The 24074-nt window shown below is 37.9% G+C and overlaps 4 protein-coding genes and 2 long non-coding RNA genes across 6 annotated transcripts; 3 read left to right on the top strand and 3 right to left on the bottom strand.

Annotated features, from left to right (window-relative positions):
* Positions 1-16263: 16263 nt before the first annotated feature.
* Positions 16264-16808, top strand: LOC133039644 (uncharacterized). The gene is made up of 2 exons (XM_061118550.1): positions 16264-16488; positions 16638-16808. The coding sequence occupies exons 1-2, from the start codon at positions 16279-16281 to the stop codon at positions 16806-16808; spliced, it is 381 nt and encodes a 126-aa protein (XP_060974533.1). The 5' UTR covers positions 16264-16278.
* A 70-nt stretch (positions 16809-16878) lies between these two features.
* On the top strand, positions 16879-17719 carry LOC133039643 (uncharacterized). Its single transcript, XM_061118549.1, has 4 exons — positions 16879-16926; positions 17029-17367; positions 17472-17556; positions 17685-17719. Exons 1-4 carry the CDS (start codon positions 16879-16881, stop codon positions 17717-17719), a joined length of 507 nt encoding a protein of 168 aa, XP_060974532.1.
* LOC133039642 (uncharacterized) lies at positions 16883-18894 on the top strand. Its single transcript, XM_061118548.1, has 3 exons — positions 16883-18016; positions 18124-18253; positions 18394-18894. The coding sequence occupies exons 1-3, from the start codon at positions 17745-17747 to the stop codon at positions 18892-18894; spliced, it is 903 nt and encodes a 300-aa protein (XP_060974531.1). The 5' UTR covers positions 16883-17744.
* A 130-nt stretch (positions 18895-19024) lies between these two features.
* LOC133029333 (uncharacterized) lies at positions 19025-20340 on the bottom strand. The gene is made up of 2 exons (XR_009683483.1): positions 20295-20340; positions 19025-20160 (listed from the first exon to the last, which is right to left on the bottom strand). It is a non-coding gene; the product is annotated as an uncharacterized LOC133029333 (long non-coding RNA).
* A 354-nt stretch (positions 20341-20694) lies between these two features.
* On the bottom strand, positions 20695-21814 carry LOC133039641 (uncharacterized). Its single transcript, XM_061118547.1, has 2 exons — positions 21525-21814; positions 20695-21367 (listed from the first exon to the last, which is right to left on the bottom strand). The coding sequence occupies exons 1-2, from the start codon at positions 21812-21814 to the stop codon at positions 20695-20697; spliced, it is 963 nt and encodes a 320-aa protein (XP_060974530.1).
* Positions 21815-22062: 248 nt separating this feature from the next.
* LOC133029165 (uncharacterized) lies at positions 22063-23247 on the bottom strand. Its single transcript, XR_009683353.1, has 2 exons — positions 22837-23247; positions 22063-22350 (listed from the first exon to the last, which is right to left on the bottom strand). It is a non-coding gene; the product is annotated as an uncharacterized LOC133029165 (long non-coding RNA).
* Between the last annotated feature and the right edge of the window lie 827 nt (positions 23248-24074).

The following is a 24074-nucleotide window of genomic DNA, read 5'->3' as shown; positions in this document are numbered from 1 at the left end:
AGATATGTATTTAGGCTTCGAACCACCCAACCCCGTCACGTCGGTACAGCCGGAGTATGACCAGTGAGCCGAGTATGACCGGCTTGACCGATCAGCCGACACTTGGTTGGTGGTTCCGTGCTATTGACGTATCCCGTCCAGACAGCCGGAGTATGACCAAGAATGAGTATGACCGGCTCGACCGATCAGGAGGATATAGTAACACGTCGGTACAGCCGGAGTATGACCAAGAATGAGTATGACCGGCTCGACCGATCGTTGTTACGTGTCAATAGTACCGTCCCTATGAACGTTCGTAACTCGCACCATGTTGGACATGGCAGTAGTGGCTCAGTACCATGTTGGACATGGCAGTAGCGGGACTCAGTGGCTCAGTACCATGTTGGACATGGCAGTAGCGGGACTCAGTATCGTGTTGGACACGGCAGTTAGTATCATGTATGAGTATTATTATGCTTTTCTTGCTGAGTCTGTCGACTCACAGTTTATGTTTATGTGTAGGTAAAAGCAAGGCTTTGGCTGATGGACCGTGAGCGAGCTTATGAGATTGTACATGTCGGGGCGGTTAGGCCTGGAGCGTACGATCATCGGGACAGCGAGGCTGATTTTTGTAACTGGTCGTTAGACGACTTTTATTTTTGTAACAGTTAATCAGTTAAATATTTTTGTAAATGATTTTTATAATCGGGATCCCGAGTCTTTTGTAATATTGTTTATAAGTTTAATTAAAAAAGCAAAATTTTAATTAATCACGTTTTTCCATAAACCTCGTTGATTAGCAACGAGCTGCACAGTATGTTTAAAACTCACGTAATACGCCTATGGTAGTTAGGGTGTTACAATTTGGTATCAGAGCCGCCAGGTTGTCTTCCGAAGATCGTCACGACATGTACAATCATCATCAGCAGTTAGCTTGGTTCACGGTTCAGTAAGCCTTTATTGCTTTAGTAGTTTATTTTATCCAGTTATGAAAAAGAAAAGCCTGTTAGGAAGCATGTTAGTAGCCTGATAGTAGAATAGGCGCATGTTTCGTTTTTAATTTCCAAATTAAGCGGCATTAGTAAGCTCTCGATGATCGTGACCTGAGTGCCGACTCGGGATTTCGAGGCGGTTCAGACTAGATGGACGCCAGACGAAATGTTAGGAGTTAGGGCATCTCAGTCGGGTCAGATCAAGGTCGAGGAGCTCAGTTCCCCTCAAGTGTTATGGACCGAGGTAGAGGTCCCAGGGGCAGGGTTCGCGGTTGGGTGATGTTAACTCGCCGCAGGCTGCCCAAGTCAATCAGGAAGCCCAGAATTGGGAAGTTACGGTTTGCGGAAATGCAAGCCCGGATAGAAGAGCAAGATCTCGAGATTCAGAGGTTGAGACAGCAGGGTGCTCTTGCAGTTCCAGTGCCCGTAGTTCCAGTGGCACCTGCCTCGCCGCTCGTGCCGAGATAGTGGTGGCGGCCATTAGATTGGAACCTTAGTACGAGCGGTTCCGGAAGCAGGCACCTCCGGTTTTCCTGGGAGGTCAGGACGTGATGAAAGCCGAGCAGTGGCTGACGGTGATCACCAAGATCTTGAACTTTATGGATGTCACCGGGAACGGTAGAGTGGTGAGTACCACTTTTCAGTTTTAAGAAGATGCTCTGGTCTGGTGGGACATGGTGTTTTAGATCCATGACGTTATCACTATGACCTGGGAAAGGTTTTAGGGACTCTTCAGTGTTAAATGTTTTAACGAGGCGGTCAGAAGCGCCAAGAGGAAAGAGTTCGCCCACCTGACCCAGCGGGAGAACATGAGCGTCACTAAGTATATTACTCAGTTCAGCCGGTTGGCGAGGTTAGCCTCGGGATTTGCGCCAACCGATTTCAGTAAGAAAGAAAATATCTTGATGGACTTAAAGTGAAGATCAAGTATGACCTTATGATCACTACCGACGATAATACCATCTAAGTTGAGATGGCGAAGAAAGCATGGCGAGCTGAGGGCGCAACTAGATGTATGTGGAATCAGTTAGGACTTCGGAATGTGGCGGGGCTCCTACCCCTTCTGCGTCAGGTTTCAGCAGGGGAGGTAGTGGTTCGGCCATGGACTGGAGGAGGAAATCATCCACTGCATCCGGTGGCTCGAGGCAGAACAAGGGGTTCTGAGGGAACCAGAATCAAGACAGTCGTCAAGCTAGTGTTGAGACCCGTTATTCCTAATGGAGTGTCTCATTAGTATGAGGCATCCTCCGGGTGAGTGCTTGGGTCAAGGTTGTTTTTGTGTGGCTGCTAGAATCTCTAGTAAATTGGGTAGACCCTTTGATAGATATGAATCAGGGTTTGGAACCCTGTTACCTGGCGGAGAATTGGTTATCTCCAATAGGTGGATTAGGTCTATGCCGATCAGGATAGATGGTAGAGAGTTAAGCGCTGATCTGATAAGAGATGAGCTTAGTCGAATTTGATATGATTTTAGGAATGGATTTCCTATCTAAATATTCGGCGAGCATTGACTGTAAGAGGAAGATGGTAGTCTTCCAACCAGAAAGTGAAGAACCGTTCATGATTGTGGGTTCGGTTCAGGGATCTCGGATCCCGGTGATCTCGGCTAAGTCAGCGAGAGAACTATTGCACGGTGGGTGCTTAGGGTTTCTGGCTGTGGTGGTGGACACCACTCGGCCAGACACCATTCGGCCAGAGGACATCAGAGTGGTTCGGGAATTTTTGGACGTTTTTCCCGAAGAACTTCCAGGGTTACCACCTCAGCGGGAGATTGACTTCGTGATTGACTTGGCACCAGGGGTGGATCCGGTTTCTAAAGCCCCGTATAGGATGGCTCCAGCTGAACTTAAGGAATTAAAGATTCAGCTTTAAGGGTTGCTTGACATAGGGTTCATTCGGCCCAGTATGTCACCTTAGGGAGCCCCGGTTTTGTTCGTCAAGAAGAAGGATGGATCTATGAGGATGTGCATCGACTACAGAGAGTTGAACAAGCTGACGGTGAAGAATAAATATCCATTACCTAGGATCAATGACTTGTTCAATCAGCTTCAGGGGAAGATGGTCTTTTCTAAGAGTGATCTCCGTCCGGGTTATCATCAGTTGAGAATCCGAGAGGAGGACATTCCAAAGACGGCTTTCCGCACTAGGTATGGACATTACGAGTTTCTGGTTATGTCATTTGGACTAACCAATGCTCCTGCAGCATTCATGGACCTGATGAATAGAGTATTCAAGGATTTCCTCGATATCTGTGTGATTGTGTTTATCGACGACATCCTCGTGTACTCTCAGTCAGAAGAGGAGCATGAGTTACATCTTCAGATGGTACTGCAACGACTTCGAGAACATAGACTCTACGCCAAGTTCAAGAAATGTGAGTTTTGGTTGTCTCAGGTGTCCTTCCTAGGACACATTGTGGGTAAGGACGGGATCAAGGTGGATCCCGGGAAGATCGAATCCGTCAGGGATTGGCCGAGACCGAAGACAGTGACAGAGATCAGAAGCTTCTTGGGATTAGCAGGGTACTACCGTAGGTTCGTGGAGGGGTTCTCCAAAATCTCAATGCCCCTAACCGAGCTTACAAAGAAGAATCAGCGGTTTATCTGGTCAGATAAATGTGAAGCTAGTTTTCAGGAGCTGAAACAGAGGTTGATTACTGCTCCGGTACTAGCTTTGCCTTCGGACAAGGAGAAGTTCGTAGTCTACTGTGACGCATCCAAACAGGGTTTGGGATGTGTATTGATGCAAGCCGATCGGGTTATTGCTTATGCCTCCCGTCAGTTAAAGGATTATGAACAGCGATACCCGACTCATGATTTAGAATTGGCCGCGGTGGTTTTTGCACTGAAGATTCGGCGGCATTGCCTTTACGGGGAGAAGTATGAGATTTACACCGACCATAAAAGTCTCAAATATTTCTTTACTCAGAAGATTTGAACATGAGACAAAGGCGTTGGTTGGAACTAGTAAAGGATTATGATTGTGAGATCCTTTACCATCCCGGGAAAGCCAATGTAGTGGCCGATGCCCTGAGCAGAAAGGGTCCCGGGCAAGTGGCTAGCATGGTTCAGATCTCACCTCAGCTAGCAGAGGATATGGTTAGGTCCAGCATTGAGTTTGTGGTAGGTCAGCTACACAACTTAACGCTGCAATCTGATCTGTTAGAAAGAATAAAGGTTGCTCAGACGACAGATCCGGAGTTAATGAAGATCCGAGATGAGGTATTGGCTGGTCAAGCCAAAGACTTTTCAGTGTCAGCTAGTGGGGTGCTTTTGTATAAAGCCAGGGTTGTGTTCCGAACAGTGTGGAACTTAGAAATGAGATCTTTGAGGAGGCTCATTCTACCCCGTATTCTCTGCATCCCGGCACCACCATGATGTACCAAGATTTGAACCGTACTTCTGGTGGAACGGTATGAAGAAGAATTTGGTAGAATTCGTATCGAGATGCCTCACTTGTCAGCAGATCAAGGCTGAACATCAGAGACCAGCAGGGTTGTTGCAACCTCTAACCCTACCAGAATGGAAATGGGAGGATATTGCGATGTATTTTGTGGTCGGGTTACCTAGGACCACGAGTATGTATGATTCCATCTGGGTAGTGGTGGACCGATTTACGAAATCTGCTCATTTTCTGCCGGTCAGAACAACGTTTTCAGTGGATCAATTGGCAGAACGGTATGTCAGAGAAATAGTAAGACTTCACGGGGTACCGAAGTCTATAGTTTCGGATAGGGATCCGAAGTTCACCTCCAAATTTTGGCAAAGTTTGCAACAGGCAATGGGTACAAAGCTGAAATTCAGTACAGCATTCCATCCTCAGACAGATGGTCAGTCCGAAAGGACAATTCAGATATTGGAGGACATGCTGAGAGCCTGTGTTATGGACTTTGAAGGCTCATAGAGTAAGTATCTACCGTTGATAGAATTTTCATACAACAACAGTTATCAGAGTACGATAGGGATGGCACCCTATGAACTGTTGTACGGTAGAAAGTGTAGATCCCCTATCCACTGGGATGAGACAGGGGAGAGGAAATACTTAGGTCCAGAGTCAGTTCAGCGGACCAATGAGGCAATAGAAAAGATAAAAGCTAGAATGCTTGCCTCACAGAGCAGACAGAAAAGTTACGCAGATCCGAAACGCAGAGATGTTGAGTTCCAAGTAGGGGACCATGTGTTTTTGCGAGTATCTCCGATGAAGGGGATTAAACGTTTCGGGAAAAGAGGCAAGTTATGCCCTAGGTTTACAGGACCTTTCGAGATTTTCGAGAGGATAGGTCAAGTGGCATATCGGTTAGTATTGCCTCCAGCTTTATCAGCAGTGCACAACGTATTCCATGTCACAATGTTGAGAAAATACGTTTCAGACCCCTCTCATATACTCAGTTATGAGAGTCTTCAGCTTCAGCCAGACATGTCATATGAGGAACAGCCAGTGCAGATCCTGGATAGAAAGGATAAAGTCCTTCGGAATAAGACCATAGCATTGGTCAAGGTTCTCTGGAGAAACAGTAAGGTGGAAGAAGCCACCTGGGAGCTAGAGTCAGATATGAGAGCTCATTATCCAGAGTTATTCAGGTTAGATTTCGGGGACGAAATCCTTTTAAGGGGGGGATAGTTGTAAAGCCCGCTTAGTTAATTTGGAAATTAGCAGTTGTTTATGTTTAATCATGAAATTATTTATAGCCATTTAAATAATTTATTATGGATATTTATGGAATTCAGATATGCATGAGTATGTTATCAGTAGCTTTTTTTTATTTCGCATTTCCGGTGTCCGGTATTTTGGAACGCGGCGTTTGGCTCAGTAGAAATCATAACTTAGTATGTTAGTATTTTGGGGACGGGTTTTAGACATTGGGAATGTCGGGAATGGCCGGGAATTTAGAATGTCCCAAAAATACCCCTTTAGTATGATTTATGTGATTTTATGGTGGAGGGGCAAATTGGTCTTTTTGCCCCATTAGTGTTTTGTCTTATGTGATTTATTAAATGGGAAAAATAAATGTTTATTTTTATTATCTTGGCTGAAATAATATGTTAAATGTGTGAAAAACTCCTTTTTCCCCTTAATTCTACACTTAGTCATATTTTAAAGAAATTTCCAAAAAAATCACACACTCAAGCTCTCTTTTCCTTCTCTCCATTTCGGCTTGGTCTTGGCTGCTAGGGCAGAGATTTTTCTCTTCAATTCTTGTGATTTTCTTCTCATCTAAGTGTAATCCAATTGTAGGTAAGATCCTTGAACTTATCCTTCTATGTTTTCTTGGAATTTTTGATGAAAGATGAGTAAATGCATGTAATTTTGGATGTTGTTGCTGCTGATTTCTGTGGTTGTTTTATGTGATTGAAAAGCATGATTTTTAGAGGTTAATTAAGCTAATTGTGGTGTGTAATTCCTAGGTTGAGCATGCTAGAATTTTCTTATGCAAAGTTTAGTTTTCAAAGTAAAAAATTGAGAAATTGTGGCTGTAGTTGTTGCATGATCTAGGTTTTGTTTTCTGCTATGTTTCTATGCTTGATTAGGTGATTCTAAGCTAGCTTAGAGGCTTGTGGGTGAGCTTTAGCCAAGTTTGAGTTCTAACTCAAAGCTTGGAGCTCACATGGTGAATTTTGCCTCTGTGTTTTCTGGGTAGTTTTGAGGCCTTAGAATTGTTCTAGGGGAGGTATAGAACAGGTCTGGAAGGTTTCAAGTGATTTGGGGTTGAATTGTGCAAGTTATGAATTTTTGATGTTGCTGCCTGCGAGGAACCGGAATTCCGGTTGAGCATCCCAATTCGGATGGGGGTTCGACTTTCCCGTAACCGGAATTCGGTTGGGCAACCGTCACGGTTGGGGATTTTTCGTAACCCTAGTTTTTCTCGTTTTTGGGTTTTTAGGGGTATTGCCATGCTTTTTATCGATAGGGAAACTTTTAGTTTCAAGTTTTAGTCCCCGGGAAGTGATTTAGCGTGTCACTTATAGCGTTGTGATTTTTATGGTTTAGGAGCCGCAATCCGCCGTTCGCCTTCGGGCCCAAAGTTGACCGCACACCCGAAATCTAATCCGTGTAAGATTAGTATAACAAGATGCATATGTAGATTACATGTTTAGCGTGCATGTAGGAAGCCGGCGAGATTACATTAGATATGTATTTAGGCTTCGAACCACCCAACCCCGTCACGTCCAGACAGCCGGAGTATGACCAGGAGCCGAGTATGACCGGCTTGACCGATCAGCCGACACTTGGTTGGTGGTTCCGTGCTATTGACGTATCCCGTCGGTACAGCCGGAGTATGACCAAGAATGAGTATGACCGGTTCGACCGATCAGGAGGATATAGTAACACGTCCAGACAGCCGGAGTATGACCAAGAATGAGTATGACCGGCTCGACCGATCGTGTTGTTACGTGTCAATAGTACCGTCCCTATGAACGTTCGTAACTCGCACCATGTTGGACATGGCAGTAGTGGCTCAGTACCATGTTGGACATGGCCGTAGCGGGACTCAGTGGCTCAGTACCATGTTGGACATGGCAGTAGCGGGACTCAGTATCGTGTTGGACACGGCAGTTAGTATCATGTATGAGTATTATTATGCTTTTCTTGCTGAGTCTGTCGACTCACAGTTTATGTTTATGTGTAGGTAAAAGCAAGGCTTTGGCTGATGGACCGTGAGCGAGCTTATGAGATTGTACATGTCGGGGCGGTTAGGCCTGGAGCGTACGATCATCGGGACAGCGAGGCTGATTTTTGTAACTGGTCGTTAGACGACTTTTATTTTTGTAACAGTTAATCAGTTAAATATTTTTGTAAATGATTTTTATAATCGGGATCCCGAGTCTTTTGTAATATTGTTTATAAGTTTAATTAAAAAAGCAAAATTTTAATTAATCACGTTTTTCCATAAACCTCGTTGATTAGCAACGAGCTGCACAGTATGTTTAAAACTCACGTAATACGCCTATGGTAGTTAGGGTGTTACATCAACAGTTGCCTGCTGGTTCTAGAGATTGGACATTAGATTGTGATACTAGACGTAACCTGAATGAAGCCAAAACTAGGAAAGCGGTTTACCGGAAACAAAGGGCGAGAATTGCGTGGCTTAAGGATGGTGATAAATGCTCAAAATTTTTCTTTCTCTCTGCAGCTATTAGAGGGAGGAGAAATGCTATTGAGTGCATTTTGAATAAACATAATGTCTGGATTAATGAGCGGGAATTGATTGGTCAGGAATTCTTGGATTTTTTCAAAGCTGTTTTCTCAGGATCTAATTATGACCGGCAGATAGACTGTGGTCATTTATTCAGGGAAAGGATTTCTCTTGCGAACCAGGACAAGGTTGTTGGGTGCCCTTCTCGCGAAGAAATAAGAAATACTCTGTTCGCCATGAGTAATCATAAAGCCCAAGGACTTGATGGAATGTCCGTTTTATTCTTTAAACATTACTGGGAGTCAGTTGGAGATGATTTCTGTGATGCAGTCGCTGATTTCTTTGTGAAAGGAAGAATGCATAAGGGTGTGAATTCTACGAATGTGGTGTTGATACCAAAAGTGCGAAACCCGAAGAGACCAAATCAGTTTAGGCCCATTTCTCTATGCAATGTGATGTACAAGGTCATTTCTAAAATTATTGCAAATAGAATTAAGCCTATCCTCCCGTCTCTTCTCTGTCCTACTCAAGCTGCATTCGTTCCTGGAAGGAGTATTCAGGATAATAATGTTTTGGTACAAGAGATTATCCACTCCTTCAATCGGAAGCAAGGAAAAGAGGGATTCTTTGCGATCAAGATAGACCTTGTTAAAGCCTATGATAGGCTGAGTTGGACCTTTATAGAGCATGTTCTTGGTTGTTTCGGGTTCCCTCAAAAGTTTTGTGGTTGGGTCTCTCAGTGCATATCCACCACCTCCCTCAACATCTTTCTTAATGGTGGTCCGGTAGGCAAAATCATACCTTCCTGCGGCATTCGACAGGGTGACCCGTTATCCCCCTACCTTTTCATTTGTGCAGCAGAAGTGTTTTCTAGACTCTTGGAAGAGGAGATTGGAAAGGGTATTATTAAAGGGATACAACTAAGTAGGGGGGGACCGGTGCTCTCCCATATTTTCTTTGCTGATGACCTCATCTTGGTTGGTCGGGCTAACATAAATGAAGCTAAATCTTTTTGGAATTGTCTTGAGAAGTTTTGTTCGTGGTCTGGACAGAAGGTCAATAAACTTAAAACTTCAATATTTTTTAGCAAAAATACCCCAACAGGAATGAGGAGAGGAATTAAAAAAGCTTTGGGTATAGACACCCCTGAGGGAGTTATTAAGTATTTGGGGTTGCCTCTATTTAGATCAAGACAAAAAGATGTTGATTTTAACTTCATTCTCGAAAATCTCATTACTAAACTTCAGGGGTGGAAGGCTAAAACTTTATCGAAAGCGGGTAGGGCTACCCTCATCAAGTCATTGGGGTTGTCTTTGTGTTGGAATTTATTTTACCAGGATCTTAGATCTACTCACAAGTATGTTTATTAACATCCTAAATATGAACTTTCTAAAACGATGAAATAAACACGTATAAAGTTTAAGAAACCTTACATTGGGTGCAGCAGAATTAAATGACTCCTTCCGTTCAGATCTCTAACCCTTGTATCCTTTCTGTAGCAGAGTATTATCAAGATCTGAACCTGGATTTCTTTCTCTGAATCCTTGATGCTGAAACTCCTTTGTTGATGATCTTTCTTCACGATCTTCCTCACTATGATTGAAGTATTGCTTGCTGTGTGTGGGTACTACTCTAATCACTAAGGTAATTTTAAAATATGAAGGAAGAAGAGAGAGAGAGAGTGGCGGCCAAGGTAGAGAGAGAAAGGCTCAGGTTTTCTGATTCAGAAGTGTAATTTTCCTGAAGTCTTCACTATCTATTTATAGCATTCCACTAGGGTTAGGTTTGAATTATTTGGCATTAAAATAATGAAAATATCAGCTTAAAATGCCTACAAAAGTGGTCGGCCATAGCTTGATGGATTTGGGCCTTGCTTTTTGCAATTTTGCAATTTTAAAACTTTTGTATCTGATTTTCTCAAAAATGCCAATTTTCTAAATCAACCATTTAAATGTCAATTCTAACTATTTAATAACTATAAATAATTATTAAATAATATTGTCATTTATCATATTTATTAATTGAACCATACAAAGTATCATAATTAACATATATGCCCCTATTAACTCTTTCGTTACAATTTCGCCCTTACTTAGTGAAAATTTCACAAATAGACATAGTTTAATTTGTGAATTATAATTGATTAATCAAAACCAATTACATGACTCTTACAAACAACATTATCTCAACTAGTGCGGAGACCATGGGTCTATATAACCGAGCTTCCAATAAGTAGATCAAGAATTTAGCACTAACATTCACTAACTTATTAATTCTTCGTTGAATCCACGCATAGAACTTAGAATTGTACTCTCAGTATATAGAATACTCTATATGTTCCACCATATAGACGCATCATTAGTTATCCATTGTTATAATCCTAATTTGATCAATGATCCTCTATATGAATGATCTACACTGTAAAGGGATTAGATTACCGTAACACCCTACTATGTATTTTATCCTTAAAACACTTGACCCCGTATAAATGATATTTCAGCTTATGTGAAATGAGTACTCCACCATTTATGTTCGTTTGGTCAAGCTCGAAGGAGATCATCCTTTGCTTACTATTCGCCAGATAGAAGCTATAGATTCCATGTTTATGTTAGCGCTCCCACTCAATTGCACTACCGTGTTCCCAAAGTGTACGTATCACCCTGACCTAAAAGTAGGCTTAACTAACAAATCAAAGAACATGAATAGCCTTTCAAGATTGAGCCTAATCATAACAGGATTAAGAACATTTGATCTAGGATCAACTTGGTGATATTGACTTGAATAGATTTTACGGTAAGTTTAATTAAATCTAAGTCAAAGTTCAATATCGGTCCCTTCCGATGCATACTCCATGCATCCAACCTGAGCTTTACTTTAACCAATGTTCTGGAAAGAACATAGCATTTCTCCAAATGCAAGTAAACTCTTCTTGTAGATTATCATATCAGTAAAACCCTGTGTCTGATAAATCTAGGAAACTTTATTCACATAGTCATGTTTACTTTCCAATGTGATGACAGCACAATAAACATGATCAAGTATGTGAAAAGGGTTTAAGATGAATTTATAAATCAAATAGACAAGCAATTGATAAAGTGAACCAAAACATACACAAATGAATGAAAAATACTTCTGTTTCTTTATTGATGTTGAATAAAATAGATTACATTGAAATTGAGTTTTATTTAGGGCATAAAACCTAACACTTTGCCCATCTATGCCATGCAGACAACCAAATTTTCTAACTGCCTTGTGAATAGGATTGATGGTATGATTCGTGACTTCTTGTGGGGTTTTGAGGAAGGGAACCATGGTCTTTATCTTAAAGCATGGGATAAGCTTTGCCTTCCTAAGTCTATGGGAGGTCTGGGTTTTTGGAAAACAAAGAAAATGAACCTTGCCTTTTTGGCTAAGTGGGGGTTGAATTTATTGATTGGGAGTCAGTCGTTATGTTGTAAGATCTTGGAGGCTAAATACCTTAGGGGAAAGGATTTTCCTGAGTGCAAGTACAAAGATTCTGATTCCTGGTTTTGGAAGAATGTCATAAAAGCAGTGCAATCCTTCAAAAAGGGGCTTGCAAGAGGGTGGCTGATGGAAGAGACACTAGCATCTGGAGGGACCCTTGGATCCCTCACTTGAAAGGTTTCGTTCCGAAACCAAACGGAAGTGTAGCAATGGACAATAACTGTGTGGCTTATCTCTTGTCTCCTAGGGGTGGATGGGATTTGCATAAATTAAATAGTCTTTTCGATCATGAGACTGTTTCAGCTATTCTAAAAGATGCCCCCCCCCCCCGGAGTTGGAAAAGACAGTTGGATATGGACTTTGGAGAGTAATGGGCGGTTCTCCTGTAAATCGGCTTATCTGTCTCAAGCTTTGGAGAGAGCACCTCCTTGTAATGTCGCCCCAGCACTGTGGAACAAACTTTGGAATAGTAAAATAGTGGAGCGTCATAAGGTCCTTTGGTGGTGCATTCTCTCTCAAGCTCTCCCAGTTCGAGCAGTGATTAAAAGAAGAGTTCAGATTGAGGGTAGTCCGTTATGTGGTTTGAGTGAGGAAACTATGGAACATCTGTTTCTTACTTGTGATGTAGCTATGCACCTGTGGCGTTCATCACCGTGGGGAATCTTTCCTGTGTGTAGTTCCGGTATTCGAGTTTGGGATTGGGTGAAATTCATTTGGAGCCTCAATAAAAGGGGCATCCGAGTTGAAGATGTCTTTCTTTATGCTTCTATTGTTGTGGACAATATATGGAGAATGCGTAATGAGGTGATACACAATAATGGTACTCCTGATATTGTAAAATGTATTGACCAAATTGGGTTTTCTTACGCAGAGTCCCATACTTCTCTCTTGCCTAGTCCTTCGCCGCCTGTGAAGGATTGCTGGACACCTCCACCTCTGGACTGGATAAAATTGAATTGTGATGTTCGTGTGGGCTTGGAGAGTATGTGCATAGCTGTTGTACCTAGGAATCACCTGGGGAGGGTGACCTCTATTCACACGTCCCGGTTGGATTTCTCAGAGGCTCTATGTGGAGAAGCGGCGGCCTGTTGCTTGGCGGTGTCTGTTGCTTTGGATCTAAAGTATAAGTATGTTATTGTGGAGACTGACTCGAGACTAGCAATCAATGCTCTCAATGGGAAGGTGTCCCATTGGGCCATAGAGAACTATGTCTCCTTCTGTACTAAGTCTTCTCCTTATTTTATTTGTTGTCATTTTTCGAATGTTAGTAGGAACTGCAACTTTGCAACTCATAATGTTGCTAAGTGGGCTTTTACCCACCAGGTGTATGGATCGATTCCAATCAACTCCGTTCCGGAGAACTTATTGTGTAACGACCATGAGGTCTAATTTTCATTTAATATATTATTACGCTTTTCTTCAAAAAAAAAAAAAAAAAAAAAAAGGTCAAATACACACCACAATATTTGAAGGAAAAATAAAATGCAAAAATGTCACTTTGCTTGAAATAAAAGCTGAGCCAAAATCCAATAACATTGGCTGTGATTTACTAAAAGAAACTTTGACTTTTCTTTATGGGTTTTAGGTACTTTCTTTATACCAAGGAGCATTAACTATGTACGGTGGTAGGGCAAGATTCATTTGATTTCACATCCAAAAAAAAAAAAAAAAAACTAAATATACTAACTTTGAAGTTTTTTTTTTTTTTTGATAGAATACTAACTTTGAAGTTAAAACTAGAAAAGAAGATAAAATACTTTTACCAAAAGAAGAAAAAGAAGGTGTTGTGATGTGTTGTGTCTAATATAGAGGGAAAAAAAAGAGAATCCAAAGTCCTTAAAGGAATTTAAATTAATTTAATGACTAGTCTACTTTATAAAAATTTTCCTTACCCTTAAAACTTTTTATCTAATCACTTTTTCTCAACTTAAATAATTAATAATTTACTTAATTATTGTCAAAATTGAAACTATTTCAAAAATGAAAATTAGAATTCTTGTATTAGATAAATTTAATCATAAAAAACTTAATATATTTACCCAATTATTAAAATTTATTATGGGGTTAAGATTTGATAACAACTAAGTGTAATAGAGTAGAATATTTATCTAAGAATATACTTAGGATTAAGCAAATTATATTCTCATTGAGGAGTTATAATTAAATAGAATTACACTAGAAAAAAAATTAAAATACCAAAAAATATTAATATAACAATATTAATAAACGGTCATTAATACTATATCATAATACAATTATATTAGAGTAAATATAATATTTATACATGTATTACAATTTGGAATAAAAATTATTAATTTTACGTAAATAAATTTACAAAATATATGTATATATTTTATTAAAATATAATTATTCTTACATAAAAGTATAATTTATTGATACGGGACTTAAAAAATATATAGCTTATTACAATTTAAAAATTATTTTTATTTATAATTAGTTCGAATTAAAATTTTATTTTTCTTATAACAAATTAAAAATTATTTTTGAATAAAATATTGTTAAATAAAAGTCCTACTCTATAACCTCAACAAATCACTCACACTAGCAATATGAAACATAAGGAGTATTTTGGTTGTATGTGCAGAGCAATGGTAGGAAAGCAAAATTATGTGTAGTTTTGGGGAGGATTGATAAGGGAAAGTTAGAAGTGAGGACAAAATTATAATAAAAAATGAAAAAAGAAAGAGAAGGAAAATGAGTAATGTTGTAAAACTATATAAAAAGGTTTATGAAAATAACATAAGAAAGCAAAAAGGTGGGGCCCAGCGCAGCAGTAAGGCTCGAGAGTCGAGTCGAGCCTCACGCCGTCTAGCCCAGCCCAGCCCAAGTCCCCACACAGCTCACATCCGAACTCCCCTCTTTCACTCTTCTATTCCATTTTCATTTTAGTATTAATTTCTTTTTTTTTTTTAGGGAAATTTACACCCACTACTGATTTTTTCCATTTTATTACATTTATACTGTGCCACGGCAAAAACAACATTTATACTGTTTTTTTTTTGGCAGTTTACTGCCTTTTAAACTTTAGCCGTGTAAGGGATTTTCATTGCCACTTGTCACGATAGGGTTTTGCCACGTTTTTTTTTTTAAAAAAAAAAATTAATTGTTTTGATTTGACGGTTATGTGTTCTGATCAAAAAGTATTGTATTTATGTATTTTTCTTTTATTTTTTTTTTATTATTTTCGAATCTAATTTTTGTAATTTGTAATCTCTCTCACCTCAACTGTTCATCTTCTTCCCCATTTTCAGTTTGCTTAGACGGTTGTAATAGTGGGTAGTTTTTTCATTTTAAAAAATTTCAAATCCCATCCGACTATCTTAAACTTCCCTCTCATTTTCCCTCCCATTTTTATTATTTTTGTCTATAAATACCTTCATAGTTCTTCATAATGGCCGTTACTCGTTCATCACCATCTCCGGCCAAAGTTACAAAACCCACAAAACAATCGCAGAAAACCAGACCCAAATCAAAAATGGGTAAAAAAAATCTGAAAGAGAACCCTCCTAGCCCCACTTCCCCTTCTGTTAAAAGAAAAACCATTGCTGGACCTTCGAAGAACACTCGAGGAAAAAGACCTCGAACTGTTGTTGAAAATTCAGACTCAGATTTTGAGTTGGATTCTGAATTTCTTAAGTCGCCTGTTTCTGTTAAGGTATTTTACTATTTATCTGTTGTTGTTTTTGAGGTTTTTTGTTTTTTTGTTAAATTCGATATTTGAAGTTCATATATCTGGGTATTTGTTTGTTTTTGTTTATGTATTTGTAATTGTTTTATATATCTTGTTTGATTTATTTATGTGTTTTTGTTAATTTTTTATTTGTTGTTTTGTTGGTGTTGTTATTTTTTATTTTAGGGCAAGGGTAAATCCCCTGTGAAGGTGTTGCCATCATCAGGTGTTTCTGAAGAAATTCCTGTTAATAGGATTGTTGAGGTTTGTCATGTTATGCATTCTGTTCTATGTTTTTTTGTTGTTGTTATTTTCGTAGTGTTTTTTGGTGTTTTATCAGTGTTTTCATTGTTCTGTTTTTTAGGATTGGGAATGCAAGTACACTCGATCTCAATTTTATCATTCTAGAGTAGTAACATCTGGTTATTACTCTATACTTGGTGACATTAAGAGAATTTTAACTGAAAGCCAATTGGAAATTTTTTCAAAATCTGTGTTTGGTTATTTTCTTCGAATTTCTGAGTACATAATTCATTACCAATTGCTTCATTGTTTGTTGTTGAGGGAGGTTCAGCAGCCTAATGGGTTGGAGTTTTGGGTTTGTGTCCAAGGGAAATACCTTAGGTTTAGTATCGAAGAGTTTGCGTTGGTCACGGGGTTAGATTGTCATGTTGATTCTGATTTTTATCAGTTTAAGCAAGATGATAATGAATTGGTCAAATCTTGTTTTAAGGGGTACAAAAAAATTACCAAGGGTGCTATTCAGACTGCTTTTATTGCTGACAATCTTAAGGATAACGACGATCTTGCAGTCAAGTTGGCTGTATTGTATTTTGTGCAGTGTTATTTGTTAGGTGGTCCCCCTGGTAAAGTTGTTTCGTCTGAGGAAATAGATGTTGTGGATAGTGGTCGATATAATGAATTTGGGTGGGGCAAGCATTGTTTTGATATCACTATGCATTCTTTGAAGGGTAAGATAGATTACGGTTATAAGAGGGTAGTTCGTAGTGACGAGGATGGTGGGTATTACAGATTATTTGGGTTTTCCTTTGGCTATTCAATTCTGGTTTTTCGAGTGTTGCCCGTATGTTATTGGGAAACTATCCTTGTACTCAAATGTTGGCATTCCAAGGATTTTGAATTGGCCTAAATTACCCAAGGACAAGGAGGGTATGGTGAAAATGGATGTCATGAACACCCTCATTTTCGATCGGTCTTTGAAAGAGGTAATCCTGTTGTTTTTTATTATTTTTCCACTGTTGTTTTAATGTTGTTTTTGTATACATTATTTATACTTTATGTTTTTATTGTTGTTGTTATTTTATAATTTCAGTTTCATGTGCATATTGTTTTTTGTTGGTTTTTGTTGTTTCAGTTAAAATTAAGAAACCTCACTCCAACTTCCGTTGAGAGATTGAGTTTGAGCCTCACTGATTTTTTCTCTGGTGAGACTACTCCCGAGGCTGTGAAATTCAAAATTAAAGGTGGTTCCAAGCCCGCCGGTCAACTCGGCTTCGATGGGTTCTTCTTCATCAACCGCTCATGAGAATGTCTCCCGAGTTGAGTTTGAGGAATTTAAAAAGTGTTTATCTCGTTGTTGTCACCAAGGGATTCTTATGAAATCTGTTGGTGAGATGAACAAGAAGCTGGACATTCTTATTGAGGTGTTTTTTTTTTTAATTGTCATTACTTTTTCTGTTATTTTTTTAGTAGTGTTTTTATGTTGTTTTATACAGTTACTTAATTTTTTATTTTTTTTTTCTCAGTCATCCCAAGGTGGTCTCACTCACAATGGATCTCAGTCTGAAGATGCTCTTCGTACTTCAGAAAATGAGGATGATGAAGATTCCACTTCGGAGGAAGACGAGGATGATAAATTCGACGATGACAAAGGAGATGATCATCATGACGATGAAACTGATGATGATGATGATGATCTGGGAGGAGCTGGTGTTGGTGCTGGTCAGGATGAGGCTCACACGGGCGATGTTCGTAACGATGAGGGTGTTGTTGTCCCCGCGGTTGTTTCGAGGGATGATGATACCGGCAAGGTCGATGATGCCAAGAATTCTGACCCTGTGGAACCTATTGCAGAGATCAAACAGGTGTATTTCTTGTTTGGACATCATTTTTGTTTGTGCTTTTTTTTGTGTATTTCTGTGTTTTGTGTTTGTTTTAATAGTTTTTTACTGTTTTTTTTTGTTATCAGCCTGAACAGTCTCAAGGTGGGGAGGAGAACATTGATGTTGATGCAACAATTGCATCTGCTGTTAAAGCTGTGGAGAATTTGGTTTGTGTTTATGTTTTTTTTTTTTTTTATATTTGTATTTATTTGGTATTCTATTGTTGTTTTTATGGTGTTTTTATTGTACTGTTTGAAATTTAAAAATAAGTCTTTTTATTTATCCTTTCTCTTTTTTAGATTGGTTCCTCAACTCATGCCCCTGCTCCTGTTGAGACTTCTGAGAAGACTGATCTTGAAATGGTTGTTTTTCAAGAGACTCTTATTTTACGTCCTCAAAAGAGGGATCGAAAGAAAGGAGCTGTTTTGAAATCTCCATTCATTGAGCTTGCTTCTGGTGCATCTAAATCAGGTTCATCCTCGGTTTCTCCTTATGATTCTGTGTATAAGGTCGTTAAATATGTGCGTGGTTTGTGCCCGTTGGACAACAAGATTGGTGAACCTGTTGATCCGCAATTGGAAGCTGAGTTTGTCAAGTGGGTTGATTCAGGTCTTAGAAAGCATAAATCTAAGTAAGTATTTTTGTAGGTGTTTTCAGTTGTATATCTGTTATTGTTTTCTATTTATTTTTTATTTTTTCATTTGTATTTTGATATTTTTTTATTTGTTTTTTTTTTAGCACAACAACTAATGTGTATTGTAAGGGTAAGGACACTATATTTCCGCCATTTCGTTTTGGTGTTGAGGACATCAGCAACAAGATGTGGTTTCACAACCTTGCCTACCCTAATTGTTTCCTTACCAATTCTGTAAGTTTTTATTTTATTATTATTATTATTTTACATATTATTTTTTTATTTATTTTTTTTAATGTTTTTAAGTGTTGTTCTGTTAGTTTTTTATAAGTTTGAATGTTTTTTCACTTACTTTTTTTTATCTGTTTGTTCAGCACATTGACATCATTTTCTATTATCTTCGTAAGAAAATAATGTACTCAGCCGAGCCGAAAATCAAAGTCACCACAACTGATTGCCTCTTTTGTTCTAGCATAACAACTTTGTATGAGAGGTTTGTTGAGAAAAACAACGATATATCGGTGTTGTCTCTTTCTCACAATGTGGCCCAGTACATTCAAGGTGGTAAGATATTATGTGCCACTCCTTGGCATTTGGTTGATCATGTTGTTATGCCTATCAATGTAAAATTACAGGATCATTGGATTTGTGGTCGTCTTAACATAGTTGACAGGCGCATATATCTGTACAATTCACTGCGTTCTGGGAGGTATATGATCGTCGCCAAAGAGGCTTGCAAGCCTTTCTCTGTTATTTTACCATATTACTTCTCTATGTTAGACTTCATAGGCCTTCGCAACGAAACTAAGTTTAGCACTATGGAACCGTTCCCTATTGTTGCTGTTGATGATTTACCCGAGCATGTCACAGCGTAAGTTTTATGTTTAGTGTTCAATGTTTTTTCACTGGTTGTTTGTATTTTTATTTTTTTGTTGTTGACTTTGTTTTTTATCAGTGTTCTCATAGTGTCTTTTTTTGTGTTTTATTGTTTTTTTTTTCCAGTGATTGTGGTGTTTTTGTTGCATCATTTGCTGAGTATTTCATTGATGGCAAACCCATCCCATCCTCTGATTTTGATGTGGAAATTCACCGCGATCGTTTGGCTGCGTTATTTTATCATTATGGGATGAAGAAGCAAACTGAGAACATTGAAAGTGAATCCGAGGCCCCTCCCAGCCTTCCCAAGAAGTGATTTGCTTTTTCAATCAGACTGTCATTGTTCTTATAGTTTTTTAATGTTGTTTTAATGTTTTTCATGTTGTTTTTCGTAAACAAACATTGGTGTTCTGTTGTTTTTCCTTACGCTTTGTGTGGACAATATGTAATCTTTTATTTTTGTATGTTTTTTCTTATTATTTTTATGTACAAACAAGTTGGTATGTTAAAGTTGTTTGTTTTTTCATTTCACATCCATTCTTTTTTTGTTTTTTTTTTTCTTATAGTTTCTCTGTTTTTTTGAATCCAAATATTCATTTCAGTATTAAAAACACAAACTGTTTCAATAACAAACTTCATATATATATTCAATTTAGTATCCAACATCTTTTAATATCCAATATAGAGTATCAACAATTCCCAATGTAATCAATGTTTTTCAAATAAAAACTGTATTCCCTGTGTATTTCAGAAATTTAAATTCCTCAATATCTAATTCTCATAACGTATGTGTAGTTTTCTTTTGTTTTTCCACTGTTGTTCTGTTGTTGTTTTTATTCCCTTCTACGTCTTCTGCTGCATGTTCTTTTGTTATGCCCCAGTTCACCACATTTGCTGCACTTGTTGTGTTGATCCCTTTCCCATCCAGCCTTCCTTCTTAATGTTTTTGGTCTTCCTGATTTTACTCTTTCATGTGGAGGCAAGACTGTAATATTTTTCACTTCTTCCGGTACCTCCCATTCACTTTGGTGTCCTATTGGGTAAACTGTCCCTGAATAAGTTGCCAGCCAATTTTTTTTTGTGTAGTAATCTGAACAGTAGGTGTACGGGTCCATGTTCATCTCCCTCATCACGGCCACTGCGTGCCCGCATGGCATTTCATCTATTTGGAACCTGTTGCACGTGCATGTTCTTTTTTCTAGGTCTACTTCCCACGATTCTTTCATTCTTGTTACCTCAAACAAGTAATCTGTTGTTGCTTTAACCTGTTTTAAATTTTATTGAAAAAAAAAAAAATCAAACATAGTTGTAATTCCTACAACAACAATACAAAACTATTAAAACAGCACTACAACAACACTACAACACTACAAAAAAAAAAGCATAATTAATATTTTACCTCCAGATTCAATGAGTATGTGTAATTTTTCAACAGTATGTCTTCTTTAGTTGGTGATAGCTTAGTGAAGGTGTTGTGTGCTTTTGTCCTATTAGTATGCGTCCATTGTTGCACCAATGCTCTCAAGCATTCTAGCAGCGTTGTAATTGGTAGCTCCATTGCTGCCAAATTTGCAGCGTTCAGTGATTCTGATATGTTTGAGGTCATTGTGGAATACCTCTTGTTTTGGCTATGAATTCTTGACCACTTTTCATACCCGATTTTTTTGAGGTAAGGTCTTATGCGTTTGTCCAATCCATCCAATTCAGCCATGTGGAACTCGAATTGCTTTTCTGTGTAGGCTTTCACTGCTCCAAAGAATGGCAGATTGTATTTGGCAGCATGTTGTTTGAAGCTTGTTTTAAGGTTGCTCAAAATGTGGTAACCGCAAGAATCGTGTGCAATTTCGGATAGATTTCTCTCGCTTTGATGAGGCTTTCATTTCATCGTCCGAAATTAGGCATTGGTGTTCCCGTACACCATACGCTTCTTTAAATTTTTTGAAGAACCATTTCCAAGATTGGTCATTCTCAGAATCTGCAACACAAAACGCTAGTGGAAAAATATGACCTGCTGCATCTTGTGTGCATGCGCACAACAAAGTTCCCCCATAAGCTGCTTTGAGGAACGTTCCGTCCACAACAACTATCGGTCTGCATGCTCCCCACCCTTTTATGGATGCATCCAACGCCATGAAAACAAAGAGCAAGCTGTTGTCTTCTGCCGTTTTCAGATCCACAAATGATCCAGGGTTTGTTTTTTCCACCATGTGTAAGAAACTCGGTATTAGGCTGTACGAGTCACTAGCATTACCTCTCAAGTCGTTTACTGCATGTTCCTTACTTCTCGAAGCTTTCATATAGTTCATTTTGATGCCAAATCTGTATTTCAACTCCCCTTTTATGTCCATCGCTGTTGCCTTGGTCTTTATGTTCAAGAACTTCGGTTTTATGCATTCCCCTATCAGTTTCGATGTTGCTTGCCTTTGGTCTTCATGCCTTATATTTATGGGGCATGTGTGCATATTTGAGAACCTATTGAAAAAAAAAAACAACAAAAACAACATTAAAAAACTATTAAAACAAACCTGTTGCAGATACCAAACATGTGTATTTCAGTACAAATTGTGAAAACAGGTCATTTGTTAAGGCTGACAACAAAAACAACATTAAAAAACTATTAAAAACCAACCTCCTGATTATGAATGTGTTTGTTGGCCCATTTCTCGATGCTCTTAGTGACCAATTGCAGCTTTCGTAAACACATTTCAGACTGTATTCTTGAGAGCAGGACTTCCACACTTTGTACTGAAAGTTGTTTTTGATTGCGTAGTAGCTGAGGACATTTTTTAGAGTTTCTTTGTCTTTGTATGCCTGTCCTTTTTCCACTTCGGGGTGTTGCTTGTCTGTTATTAACTTTGCATTGTTGATGTCGATTTCTTGATCCAATTTTTTACTGGTGTTTTCAAGTTTTTCTACCATTTCTTCAAAGAAATCCGCATTTGCATAGTCAATTATGTCGAATTTGTCCTCCTCATCTTCTATTGTTTCGACTTTTCCCCTTCTTCCGTTTGCTGTCCCGTTGTGTATGATTCTGTTGTTGTTATGTTGTTTTCAAGCGTTGTTGTGTTGTTTTCGATCATTGCCACATTATATTCATTCGGTGTTGTTGTGGATATCGAATTTGGTGTTGCAGCAGGAGTTGTGTTGTTGTTTTGTTGGTTGACACATAGTGGATATGTCGTGAAATCTGTTTCCTTCATTTTCAATTCCAAGTAAAAGTAGAGGCTTCGATCGTTGCATATTTTGATCGGTGGTATTCCTTCTTTAGCTTGGTACTGTATTTGTAGTGTTGTGCTGGTGTTTTCGCACCCCAATGAAGTAACCAGTATTTGCAGTAGCTCTTCGTACTTGCATTTTGTTGGTATGAATTCTCCACTAGCCACATAGTTCACATAATTGTGATCTTCATTCCATTGTCCATTGCTCTTGATGAGTACTGGTAGTCGTTCCATTACCTGTCATTCCAGGGTCTTATTTAATGTTAAAACAATAGTACAACAACAATAAAACAATAGCAAAACAACAAAAAAAAAATCAACAAAAAAAATAAAATAACAACAATAAAACAACACAAAAACAACCAAACAGAAATACCCATTATTTTTTTTTAAGTTTTTATTATTATATTTGTCTGATACATATATGTATGAATGTTGTTGTAGTACTGACCGCAAAACAACATTAGAACAACCCTGATGTTGTGTTTGAATAATTGTACTAATTTATCGATTTTTTTTTTCCGAAATCATTTTGTGTTACAAACGTCAAATTAACAATAGAACAACCCTCATTTATGTTTTTGCATCATAAATTAAAGAATATCACAGTTGTGTTTTCGTTTTTTTGTTTAAAACTTCAGATCTAAATCTTGTTTTTTTTTTATTTTTAATTTTTTTTGGTTTCTTAAGAATTAAATTATTTTTTGGGTTTGTTGTGTTTACCTCTGTTATTTTGTTGGGACAGTTTTCTGTACGTCTTGTTCTTCAATTCTGATTCCTTTTCAAAAAACTCTTCGCCGGATTTAATGGTTTTTTCTTGGTGATTTCCGTCTCCGGCGTCTCCCCACACACGAACAAGGTTGTTTCCCGTGTGTTTTACTGTTCACAGTAGAAATGAAATGATGTTGGGCTTGGGCAGTACAAAAGTAATGAAATTGGGCTGGAGCAGTAAAAATATTGTTTTTGCCGTGTCCCAGTATAAATGTAAAGTTTTGGTCCAAAAGCAGTATTTTTGTAAAATTCCCTTTTTTTATCCATATTTTAATGAGTTTTTTTTTTTTTTTTTTTTTTGAAAGAAACTTAGTTCCATATTTTTAATGAGTTGATCTAATACATAACATGCAGGATTTCTCTCTGACATTGTATCTTTTATATTTATTCATAATTATGGGTTACTTCGGATATAATATCTTTACAATCTAATGTATAATATGTTTATTTCTTCAAAAAGAAACTATAATTGAAAAAGTGTTGTTTAATATTTTAATGTTAATTTGGGATATCATTTAATTAAAATAATTATTAATAATTGTAATAACAAGCGATCGGAAAACAATATATAAAGTGAAATTATTTTTAATAGGGTATGGAGTATGGATCATATGTGAAACCATTTATTGTTCGTTTAGACTTTAGAGTGTAAAAGAATACTCTCTATATCACAAATCCATGTGCCTTTGCTAATTATTATTCCCCCGTTATCTTTTTATTGTTTTCCCACTAATTCAACTATTTATTTATTTTAACATAATTTTGGGGTAAGAACCTTCTCGAACTTTTTATCATCTAACTAAAAATATTCTTTATGAAATTGTAGACTACTGAATTCTTATTATGAGCCATATGAAATAAAATTATTTTTAAAAATTTAGACAATAAAATTATAACATTTTCAAATAACACACATAGTTTATTAAAATACAACTTCCTATTATTATCTATCGCCAAAGCTAGAATTTTTTTTTTTAAAAAAAAAAACATCGCACCACAAAAATAAAATTATATTAAAATAGCAGTCTTTAAACCAAAAAAATAATATACAAACTCAGAATTTAACACAACTCATATCAGTAGCTCAAAATTACTAAACAAAGCTAAAAGCCAAAAAAAAAATCTTATAGCACTTACCATAGTTTCTCTACTCTATTATTTAATATACATCATTAAAATTTTATTTTTTT

The sequence above is a fragment of the Cannabis sativa genome, chromosome 7 (assembly GCF_029168945.1).
Source record: "Cannabis sativa cultivar Pink pepper isolate KNU-18-1 chromosome 7, ASM2916894v1, whole genome shotgun sequence".
Lineage (NCBI taxonomy): Eukaryota > Viridiplantae > Streptophyta > Magnoliopsida > Rosales > Cannabaceae > Cannabis > Cannabis sativa.
The sequence above is the reverse complement of the archived record's forward strand: the minus strand, read 5'-3'. Positions and strand labels throughout refer to the sequence as shown.

What these genes read in the sequence shown, in the direction of transcription:
- LOC133039642 (XM_061118548.1), top strand. Translation starts at nt 17,745, where the DNA reads ATGGTTGTTTTTCAAGAGACTCTTATTTTACGTCCTCAAAAGAGGGAT. An exon ending in CTTAGAAAGCATAAATCTAA is followed by an intron (nt 18,017 to 18,123) that starts GTAAGTATTTTT and finishes TTTTTTTTTTAG; the next exon opens with CACAACAACTAATGTGTATT. An exon ending in ATTGTTTCCTTACCAATTCT is followed by an intron (nt 18,254 to 18,393) that starts GTAAGTTTTTAT and finishes CTGTTTGTTCAG; the next exon opens with CACATTGACATCATTTTCTA.
- LOC133039644 (XM_061118550.1), top strand. Translation starts at nt 16,279, where the DNA reads ATGGTGGGTATTACAGATTATTTGGGTTTTCCTTTGGCTATTCAATTC. An exon ending in TCGATCGGTCTTTGAAAGAG is followed by an intron (nt 16,489 to 16,637) that starts GTAATCCTGTTG and finishes TTGTTGTTTCAG; the next exon opens with TTAAAATTAAGAAACCTCAC.
- LOC133039641 (XM_061118547.1), bottom strand. Translation starts at nt 21,814, where the DNA reads ATGGTAGAAAAACTTGAAAACACCAGTAAAAAATTGGATCAAGAAATC. An exon ending in AACACATTCATAATCAGGAG is followed by an intron (nt 21,368 to 21,524) that starts GTTGGTTTTTAA and finishes TTTTTTCAATAG; the next exon opens with GTTCTCAAATATGCACACAT.
- LOC133039643 (XM_061118549.1), top strand. Translation starts at nt 16,879, where the DNA reads ATGAAATCTGTTGGTGAGATGAACAAGAAGCTGGACATTCTTATTGAG. An exon ending in AGCTGGACATTCTTATTGAG is followed by an intron (nt 16,927 to 17,028) that starts GTGTTTTTTTTT and finishes TTTTTTTCTCAG; the next exon opens with TCATCCCAAGGTGGTCTCAC. An exon ending in AGCTGTGGAGAATTTGGTTT is followed by an intron (nt 17,557 to 17,684) that starts GTGTTTATGTTT and finishes TCTCTTTTTTAG; the next exon opens with ATTGGTTCCTCAACTCATGC.